Source organism: Pezoporus flaviventris, unplaced genomic scaffold, assembly GCF_033815535.1.
Source record: "Pezoporus flaviventris isolate CSIRO_AGI_PZ_B2104156 unplaced genomic scaffold, CSIRO_AGI_Pfla_v1 ptg000013l, whole genome shotgun sequence".
Taxonomy (NCBI): domain Eukaryota; kingdom Metazoa; phylum Chordata; class Aves; order Psittaciformes; family Psittacidae; genus Pezoporus; species Pezoporus flaviventris.
In genome coordinates, this window is record NW_026892561.1 from 39083390 (window position 1) to 39095006 (window position 11617).

General features: G+C 37.8%; 1 protein-coding gene across 1 annotated transcript in view; it reads left to right on the forward strand.

Annotated features, from left to right (window-relative positions):
- Positions 1-9186, forward strand: part of SLC9A9 (solute carrier family 9 member A9) — a 195756-nt gene extending 186570 nt beyond the window's left edge. The window contains exons 15-16 of the mRNA XM_061452903.1: positions 5487-5592; positions 6111-9186. Of these exons, the coding sequence (XP_061308887.1) occupies positions 5487-5592; positions 6111-6326 (322 nt within the window). The 3' untranslated portion in view covers positions 6327-9186. The remainder of the gene's footprint in view (positions 1-5486; positions 5593-6110) is intronic.
- Positions 9187-11617: the final 2431 nt, after the last annotated feature.

Genomic DNA, 11617 nt, shown 5'->3' on the forward strand with positions numbered 1-11617 from the left:
ATGTCTCTGTGCCTTACCAGCTCAGTCATGCACACAAGCTGTTGTATAAAGTCACTGAATAATCTCAGCTGTTAGCAGGGGTCAGCCACGTGCAAGACTTAGCCAGATGATAAAATGGAAGTGTTTGCTCTTTAGACTATCACATAGCTAATACCATAATAATTCTCTTTAAGAGACAAATAGAAGTGACATCTTTTCTTTGATACTTTTCTTGCATACAAAGAGTAATATGAAACTCATAAAAAAAAAAAAAACAGACTCAGACTTAAATAAAAATACTCATGAAAGGGACACTTTAAAATAAAAGGCTGTAAACCTCAAGAAATCTTAAGAAAAATTTCACAAAGGATCCTGGGAATGGTGAAATGTACCTCTTATGCCTACAGCAGAAACATCACACCTAGCAATAGAATATTAAATAACGTATTTTTAACAAAAGTGTATTTATAGCACAGTTTGAAATAGGAATATAGTCCCTGGAAAAACCCACTATATGTAACAGTAAATATAATAGCATGAGCATATTGGCAGGAAGGGAGGATGGGATTACCTTGAGTTACAGAGCCTCCATTATGCAATGAGGCAAAAGGCAAACACCTCCTCCGCCAATACAGGGCTCTGAGTTGAAGCAGAACTGCTATACATATTTCTAACAGTGACCACACTGTCTGCTTTGGTGGGGCGTGTGGCAGATGTTTGCTTTTGGTTGTTTTTGTTGTTGTTGTTTTTGTGAGGTATTTGTCATTGGGTTTTGTCTGTCCCCATCCCCTCAGCTGCAAGTTATTTCTCTTACTATTATACTCTTCAGCAGAGGCACAGCTGGATTGGGAATCAGTTCCTCCAACGGAAGAAAAGTGAACCTCCTTTAGGTCTGACTCAAAATAACAACGATGTTTCTGCCAGATTTTTTTTTTCTGTTTGAACATGCTAGTGCCATTTTATCAAAAGGATAAATACCGATTTTTACCAACAGTGCAGTAATTGATGCTTATTGGCTATAAGAACAGAAATTTTGAGATTCCAATTTTTTCCGTTCTGACATGACACAAAAACTATTTTGAAATCTCAAAATTTCCTGCATAATGGAAATCCTAAATGTTCGGCAATATGGCTATTGGCAGTAGTGTTTCTCACCAATATTACCCAATACTTGAAAAGCCTGGAAAGTTTCCACCACAGAGGTTTCAGACAATTGGATTATTGCTAAACACATTGCACTTAGAGGAAAAGCCTCATATTCAACCCTGGAGATGCCTTTTGCCATTTAGCCTAAACTAGATCACACTGTGAAACTTTGAAAAATTGGCTATTTGTACACTTAAGAAAAAAAAAACACACTGATTTTCAAGAGCTAGATTCTGAAGGTCCTGTTGCTATTGAACATGCTGTACCCTCTCACAGCCCCTCTATGAATTGCTCAGCCTCATCAGCCCCATCAGACAACTTGCCTGTGATTCAGCTAAGTTACGTTGCTCAGACACTTACCAACTGTCTTGTCTACAATGGCATTGCCTTCTTTGCTTATTGCTGGGCAGGAGAGAAGAGGACATCATATGGAGTCAAACCCAAAAGAGATTGAAGCTGTACATGGAAGGGGTAGGCAGATTTATGTGTTGAGTCTGATGTCAGTGAGACAGGATGGGAGAGGGGCCTAGCTAGTGGCAAGGGAAGACAATCTGCCTGGACAAAGGGATGTTCAAATATCAATGAGAGGACTCAGAATAAACATTTCTCGGCACGTGAACTGGCAGTGGAAGACTGCAGATATGGTGAATCAATGGGAAAATTGTTATTTGATTAAGAAAGTAAGGCACACTAATATGCCAGTACTGCAAACTGACTAAAATTCTTACATGTGCATATACAGGCATCTTGAATTCAGTTTCCCAACCTAGAAGCATCCTGGTTTTGACTGGGATAGAGTTCATTTTCCTCTTAGCTGGTACAATGCTGCTTCTTGCTTTAGTCTGAGAATAATGTTGATATTACAGAGATGTTTTAGTTTTTGCTAAGTAGCACCTACCCTGACCAAAGACTTTTCAGCCTCTCATGCTCTGTCAGTGAGGAGGAGCAAAGGAAGCCAGGAGGCAGCAGAGACAGGCTAGTTGACCCAAACTAGCCAAAGGGATATTCCATCCCAGAGCATATCATGCCCAGTATATAAAATTGCAGGGAGTTAGCCAGGAAGGACTGATAACTGCTTGAGTCTGGCTTGGTGTTGGTCAGTGGGTAGTGAGCAATTGTATTGTGCATCACCTGTGTTCTGGGTTTTTTTTGTTTGTTAGGGGTTTGTTATTTTGGATTGGGTCTTTTGGGGGAGGAAGGGGGAAGGTGTCAGGATTTATTGCTTCCTTTCTATTTCTATATTTTAATTTCACACTTATTAAAAACTGTTCTCATCTCGACCCACAGGGTTTTACCTATTTTCCAGTTCTCTTCCCCATCCCACTGGGAGAAAGGGCAAAGTAAGCAGCTGCATGGTACTTAGTTACTGTCTGAGCTTAAGCCACAACTGGAAGATACCACCTTTATAATATTAATGCTTAACACAGTATATTACTATATATAATATTATATTATATTATTAGTGTAGAAGCTGAGCTATGCAGATGGGCTGCTTGGCCGATGGAAGCCTGAAGTGCAAATCTAGAAGTGGGATGACTGATGAAATATATTCCTGCTATCTTTTCCCTATCCATGACTTAGGAAGGCATGAGTTTACTGCAGCAGTAATTTATGAGTTATGCTGAGGTTTATACTTATTTTCCTCCAATTTTTAAAGCAGCCTTAATGTAAAATTTACCTTTTTATATTACACTATTTAAATAATTTCTCCATGGAGATGCTGGGAGATGCAACCAGAGCAGCTGGAGTGTGATAAGACTTCTTGCCAGCCTTAAAATGCTATAGACCCAAGTCCGATATACTTTAGAAATGCCAGCACTGCACATGGATTAGGATTCCTCTTTCATGCTGCACTGAATGATGTGATTATACCTGTAATACCATAAAGCAACTGTGTCAACAATAAGGAGAAAACATGTAAGGCATAGGTTATTAAAACAATGAAAAATAGGACAGCGGAATTTAAGTCCCTTTAGCAGGCTGAATAGTAGCTAGTTAAGTAAGGAATGAAGAGATAAATAATTCATTGCAGAATCAGAAGCATCACAACAAGCACAAGAAAACTGTCTTCACTTTAAACTGCATCCCAAGAGGCCTCAAAGCAGAAGCATGGACAACACACGATGAATGTGTTAGAGTACGTGCAGGAAGAGGGGAATTGGAGGACCTACTGCAGCCCAAAATAAAGCCATCACTCAAGAACACTAGCGTACACATATGGCAACAAATTAAGCACACCAGGTGCACTAAAAGTAGTGGTGTCTCAAAAAATCTGAAGACTACTGTGGTGGCTAAGTAGACTGCCTGTTTCAGAATGCACACCTTATTCCTACCTGATCTAGTGCTGTCCTCCGTGCAAGAATGCAAGAAAACAGGACTCCAATTTTTACTATGAGGTGGAAAAGCTCACTACAAAGTTAAAAGGCAGCTTAGCTTAAGACCTATCCCCGTGATCATCAGGGTAAAGGAGGAAGTGTGAGAGGAATATTCATCTTCAGTTAGTTGTTCTAAGAGAATAAAAGAACAGAGCAGATGGAATTCAGTATAATCATACAAAACTTCCATTACAAGCCTGTATTTTTCAGGCTGGGTCTGACAACTCAGTTCAAACAATCCAGGTTGTTTGTACTAAAAAAGACAATATTTCCAAAGATTAAAAATCCGAAATTAGGCTCCTAATTACAAAACCAGAAATGAAAGTATGTTTTTCTGAAATGCTGAAAACAATTATGACAGCTTTCACATATAGCTTTTAATAACAGTTCTTAACTGTTTGGCCCTTCAGAGATTTCAAATAAAATTGGGAGTTGATCAGAAAAGGATTTTTTTGGTTTGATTTTATTCTTTCAGAAGCAAGAGGATCTAAACTTCCTAATTACAATTTGACTTAATGAGATTCCACCCTGATCATCACGCTGATAAGAATTTAAATTAAAGTATTACAATATTTTTTTTAATTCACACTAACTCAGTATGAGACCTTGGACAAAGGTACAATTTTCTGACAGATTCAGTTAAAAATAAAAAATAAAAAATGCACAAATACTGTAGAACCACACCAGATACTATAGAACTTACATGGCTATAGCATAGAGGATAGCAGAGCAAGTTGTTAAGCCTTTCAATCTGTAACCAAGATCATAAGGATATATATTTTACATAGCATTTCTCAGAATACAGAATTTGTACTTTGAGTAAAACAGTGATACCATAAACAACCAATAAAGAAAAGGAGACACAGGAACGGTTAAGACTCACTGTTAGTTACTCAGTATTTCTACAATATTGATACAGAGCTCTAACCACTGCTGTTTTACATTTGTTCCCTCCTTCTTTAAGGAGGCATAGAGAAAGTGTGAGGGAGAAAGCACAAGAAAGCAAGCAAGAGAAAGGAGCAGGGGAGAGAAAGCAGGACAGCAATCAATAAAGCAAATTTTCCTTAACAGCAAAAACAGCTGACAGACTTGCTTCCTAAGAACACGGAAAATTATTTTGCAAGTAAAAGTAGCAGAGAAGATAAGTCAACTTGAGGGACTCATGGGAAAGTGGTTATTGCCAGATATGAGGATGATATAATTGTTCAAGATGAGCAGGTTTTTCTTTTATCTCAATAAAGCACCTTTGGATTAAAATATTGGAAAGATAGGTGCAAGACAATAGCTTAAAGCCTGTTCCTAACATAGTAACATAATTTTATAGAAAGAAGCATTGACGTATGATATGTAAAATAAATACATTGAATGTGGAAAAGCCAGTGTTGTGCATAACTTATACACACTCCCAGCGATAAACTTATTAGCCAAAATATTCTTTGCCTACTGAAGAAAAATGCATTGATTTTACAAAAGGCTGAGTATGTTTCAGAAAGTGTTTGCTACTGTTCTTACATAAAGCAACTGATACAGTTGCATCTTGTTTCCTGTTAAACACTTACAGCAAACAATAGATGATAATAGTAAACAGGATAATCTAGTACACATTTCCTCTCTTCCACTTCCTACTGCATTTAGTATTCCACAACACATCCCCATCAGCCATTCCAACAGCCCTCAGAATGTAACACACTTTGAGCATCAAAATATTTGGGGGTTTATTTTGTGGTTGGGGGTTTGGTTTTGAGCAGGATGAGGAGTGGTTTTTTTGCTTGGTTTGGTGTGTGGGTTGGTTTGTTGTTACTGAAAAACATTAGACAACTCTGATGACAGGTGAAGGTCTGCAGTAACGGATGGATAAAGAGATGGTATTTTCTGTTTCCATTCAGTTAGATGATTCCCTTATTTAAAAAGGGATTTCTTTGTGTACTAGAAAAACATGTTAGTAACAATATTTCTATAAGAAATATTCTTTAACAAACTTTATAGATACCTAAAACCTATCTTAACCCATGCTGGTCCACCACTTACAACGACATTACCTGAATGGTGCAATCCTGTTGCCAGGCTTCTGACCAGCCCCAGTGCATATGAGGTAAGTACCCACTTTGCTTAATTTTATTTAAGGTATAATCCAAACCCTGACATCCTCAACAGAACACTTTGGTAAACTCCCTTTTCCAAAGCCTATTACTTTCAAGGCTCATCATTACACAATCTCTTCAGGGTAATGGATAAGAGGTCTCAGAAGGTACACTGCTGCATTTTCAAGAATGGCCAGTAATACTGCAAGAGATTCAAACATGAGTGACATGTTGAAAATAATTCAGTCAGGGGCTTAAAGAATTGGCTGCATGAATGATATTTTAGGACTGAAATTATATCTTTAAGATCTGAAGGGTAGATTATGTTTCTCAACACTGCTGGAAAACAGAATATGGTAAGCAATTGTTTGTTTTAAATCAACATCAAGGTGGTAAATTAATACCTGAAAAAATAATCAAATAATGAGATGAAAGTGGAATTGCTTTAGAATTGTTCTCCATTTAAGCTTTAACAAAATTCCTCCTCAAGAGTCTTCCTTCCACTGATTTTTTCTTTGTTTGAATGCAGGATCAACTGAAGGATGATGACACAGATTATATCATAAATAATGATGAATTGACTGAAAACTATGAATCGTCTGCTCACACGCCAGTGTGGGACAGAACAGGTTCTACCCAGGCTACAGGCAAGGAAGATATTCATGAAGGAGACCTAGGATTAGGAGGGTACAAACTCCAGCTTGAACACACTGCACATCAACCCCAGATGAATTCATTAGCATAAATAGTGTAATGTTAATCACAAGAAATAAAACTAAAACAAAAAAATAAGGGATGCTGTTATGTGAACATGAAGCTAGAAAATGTACTAAGCACAAAACTCAAAGAGAAATTAAATTATACCAACTAAATACCTGCTCCCCCCAGGTAAGGGTTTATCATCATCCCTGTACCTACAACAAGACGCAAGCTTTTCAACTGCAGCAGGTTTTGATAAGAAGATGTAGGCATTACCAGCCCACTAAATTCTTTACAGTCTTGTCTTAGTGCTTGACTGTATCATGCCCCTCACACAGACCTCTGAATGTTACTTGTAGACTTTAGTCAGCTGGAACAAAGATCTTCCTAACATCTTCATGCTGCCATGATGACAGCACTTTTACAGCTGTTCCTGAGCAGATCCACAGAGAGCTACTAATACAGTAGCTATTACAGTTATAAGGAAGAAGCAGAAGATTCTTTGTCCAATGAGTATGTGAACTAAAAATATTTAAAACATGCATTGCAGGCACCTCAGTCTTGACAGGTTAAGCTCATTCAAGCTTAAAGCATAGACTTTTCCTGACAGACCAACATTTGCTTTCTAAAAGCACCTTACAGCCTAATTTATCTAGGGTTGCACCAGACTGCCACAAAGTGAATATTGATAGTAGAAGACATTCATGTCTACATAATCAGCAACAGACACCCTTTTATTGCTGCACAGAATGGGCATGACCACTATTTATACAGCAGTTATTCCAAAAGGCATTTGGCATGACCGCCTCACAGCACACAAAGCTTACATGCTGGGAAAAGTTTTATTGTTTTTTTAAGATCACTTCAAATGTATACTTCAATTTAAGCAGTCAACTGCTTCAGGTTTTATTGCTTGAGGAGAGTTGTTTCTCATCAAATATTTCTGCAAAACAGCTATATCCGAGACTGCTTCGTGGATGCTTGTCTATCTCTCTATCTATGCAGGGCACTCAGTATCACACTAGTGATGGGTACAGTGAGCATTAGATATAGAAAAACAAGGATATCTTAGGTATAAATGTATTAATTGTAACAACTGTTCAACCATTACATACAGCCAGCTGCCATATGCTATTATTAAGCATTAACACAGATCAGCTTTTGCACAGATCAGATAAGCAGTGCAAATACAGGGACAAAGCCACGCTTCTGTTACTAGAGCATGTGCCTTTTTTCACTGCAGAAGTTTCAACTAGTTGTGCATGATAATGGTCCTACTAAGAAAGTTAAAACATGACGAATTTTAAAACAAGGTCATTTTTAATATATAAAGACAATAAGCAAGAAATTTGAAATCTGTAAGAATAAAAATTAAGCCATCTCCATGAATGATCATAAGGCTGAATAGGTTTTGATTTCGCCACAGATGGAAACTGAAATACAAACTTAAATATAATCACATTTTAGTCATTTTTTTTTCTAGGCTAATTAATTTCTGGTTAAATATGACTCTATAACAGCTGTTTTAAGCATAAATTTGAATGCTGGAGTTCTATATGCTGTTACAAAAGATCAGAAGCTTAAACTGGCATTTAATTGTCCCTAAACACTAATCAAGTAACTTCAAACGACCTTAATCCCCATGTAGCTTAAAACAAGTAATATTCAGGCATGATCACAAGTTCTGAAAAGAACTAATGAATTTCCAGCTCCCTAATTTGCCTTGTTTAGCTACATGAGGTTGGAAAAATACGCACAGCAGGTTGCAAGAAGGGATGAGGAGGTAAGGTTTTACTGTATAGCACTGTGCACCTCAAAGCATGCAGTAAGAGTCAGCAAAGGTAACAGGAAGCAGGAGAAGCAGGTAGAGACACACTGCAGTGAGGTGAGTATGTAGAAAAACAGTAAGAAAGTATTATGGATGGGTGCTAACAGTACAGATTTCAGTAGCCATAGTTTCCCATTTCAATCTTCAGAAGTATTGAGTGCATGTCACTGGGCTTCCTAAGCTCCTTAGGAAGCAGAAATCCTAGTACTTATAGTGCAAATCGATAAACTGCTGCAGTATTATGAAGATGCTAAGATGTTTTTCACAGCTGCTACATGAACTGGAAATGACGAGCTCTTCACCAACAGTTCTGCTTTTTGATTCCACTCTGAAATGCATCCTGTAGCATACTCTGTGGGTTTTTTGCTGATTTATTTATCGTGCCTACGTCCAAGATGCTCACACTTAGGCAATGTGATAAATGGAGAGCTCTGGAGTCTGAAATTGTCTGTTTATCAAAAGAAAAAAGTCTGTAGTGAATACTCTCCACACTGTTGTACCTGGTTGCCTAAAAGGGCTACTTCACTGAGTAAAGAAAGTCATCCCTTGCAACAGAAGAGTGCATCCTTAACATCTTCACAGGTCAGATTTTTATGCTAAGACTATCAAAGCACTGAATCAATAGTCCCAGCAGGATGGTTATTTAGCCTCTTGGACCATGCTCACCAAAGAGAGTATCATTACCTCTTAGTAAATTTGGTAACTTGAGTTGCAAGCAAACTTGAAACTTGTACTAAATGGCAATACGTCTCAATTATCCATTTCAGTATTCAGACCTGCCATTTCTTAATTTTAGGATATTCTCTTCATGACATGCAGATCAAGAGCTAAGACAGCATTAGAACAGATGATATATTTGTATTCAAGAAGAAATTACATGTAACTAATAATTCTGCATGACTGTTTAAACAGAGTAATGGATGTTAAGAGAGGCCTTTAATGTTAATTTACAGTTCATACACTGGAGATTTAAACTACTCAATATCACACAGTGTTTGACTGAATGTGCAAGTCACTCATGATAAATGTGAAGCCATTCTTCCTATCTGAGTTAATCTAATAAAACACTGCACGGAAAATGAAATGTAAAATATGTTGTCAAAACGTAGTGACTGCATCCTCGGTATGAAGGCCAAAATGTTAGGAAAGATGGAAATCTGCAATATTGCTAAACCTTTCAGGTTTCTGAAGTAATAACTGAAATGTCATACTGAACTGCAGAGAATATTTGGCTAAAGTTGGAAGCAGCAAAATGAATCCTGGCTATACACAGAGCCAGTCCAAAAAAGATGCTGTACTAGAAATGTCAGGTAGCTATGATAACTTTCACAGAGAAGTGCAACATTCTTTAACCTCACTGAAAGCAGGAGCCATTGTAAGCAAACACTTATGTCGCTGTGTTAAGAGCTCAAACTTGTTCATATTAACCACATTAGGACTATCTTCAACAAACTGATCAACATTGTACATAACTTAAGGAACTAAACTAATTTCACTGAAGCCACAAGAGCAGTTCACACCCTTTCTACCTAGGAACTTACTCATGTGCCTTGCTGGGCTGAGAGTCTGTACAAATCATTCTTTCCTTTTGAAAGCTGGTCTGTTTTATACTATCAGTCAGCAAATAATGCTGGGCCTGGAACGCCCCAATTGCCATGTACGTTTGGGTACAACACGAATGCAGCAATATATGTAAGTTTGTTTTAGATGCACATGAGCATTACACATAGGTTTTCAAAATCCTTTGTTTTCACAGAGATTGAGAATTGTTGGAATACAAATATTAATTATGTACTCCAGAGAACAAAAAGGATACCCCAAATGCCCACTTTAGAGATTGGAAACTGCTTCTAATGACAAAGATGTTTTCCCCTACTTCCTTATAGCAAAATGTAAAATAGCCCTTTACAACATCTTAAAGCAAACCAGTTCCGAGCATTTTAAATAACACAAGCAAACTCATCTCTGGCAATATAATCCCAACAGATATGAGTTCTGCTCAGTGAGCTATAAAAGACTTGTCAATATTTTTATTTTATAAACAGTCTTTCAGAACTTGAAAATTATTCAGTTGATCCAAATTTCCTAATGTTAGTTTAGCCTACAGCCTATCTGTCAATTTTCCAATATCCAGAATTCCAGTGGCCAAAATTTCAGTATCAGTCAATTTTAAGATCATGAAATCCCCTCTGTCCTTTAGCTCAGTGATTAGTTTTTATGGTAGATATTCCTCTTTAGAAGATTCAAGCAAAACACCTGAACATGTTTTTTCTTGCATACTGGTTTGTTTGTTGGTGTTTGGGTTTTTTTTGTTGTTTGGGGCTTTTTTGTTCAGTTTTTGTTTGGTTGGTTTTTGTTGCATATACTTTTTTTACATCATAATCCCATACTGGAGTACAAGTGCCGGAACAGTATGAAAGAAAAATTTGTCTGCTACTGCAGTACTTGTCTTTCTCTTAATTCATCCCTTTCAAATGACTAAAGGAATAGGATGGCCTACTGCAGTGATGAACATCAACCAAGCCAATATTTGCTTCAACAGTGGTGTAAGTCATACTTTCAATTTTAAACAACCTACTGGACATCCTGGCGTGTATTAAGAAGCACAGACAAATTCTTCAAAAAGCAAAACAATGTCTTTCAGCTCTATTGTGTCAGTCAATAGCCCAGGTTTGTCTTCTCCGTATGAAAAGCACAGGGACTTTCTTACAGTTAACCCAGGGTATTTCAAGTCTCTGTCTCCAGCTTGGGCTGTGTTCTGAACAGTCCCCTGGCACCATCAGAAGCTGCACTGCTAAGAAAGAACACCAGCCAAGACTGTCTCATAGTTCCATGGAATTCCACAGGAAAACCCCACATTCTTCATGTTTCCAACTACACCCTTCCAGCTTTCCCACTTTTAACAACTACATTGGCTTCCTCCCACACCGTCACACCCTTGCTTTGGGCAGTCTTCCCTCTCCACACCAGAGGAGGCAACAAGCGCTGCATAAGTTCTGCTGCATTATACATGCAACAGCAGTAATTTGGCTCACAAATGAAACTTTTTTTTTCTCCCTCCCCCCAGTGTCAGAGCACAGTCAAGGTTTTCCCACCTAATTCAGTGTCACTGGTCAACATCATTCCCTTACAAAAAACAGGTCTGTGGTACAGAAGAATAAATATTGTTTCAGGCCTCAAAGGATCCCAAATTTGACAGACTCCAAGTAACATCATCCTTATGAGGACTGGGCAGGGCTTGAAATTCTGGTGTCAGAAGCAGTAAAGAATACCCAGAAGTGTTTTCCAGCTAATGTTTTACATGATACTTTGCCACGTAGTTGTTTGCCTCTGGTGTGCTACAGCAAAGGCAGGTGGACATTAAGAAACTATTGGTATTTTATTTGATAAGTGTTTGAAACTAGAGAGTTCACTATGGCTAACAATCCAAACACTAAAAGATATAACCTTTTGCCATGATATCAGGCGTTATGCAGGCATAGGACAAGTTATATCAACTGACTTGAAAT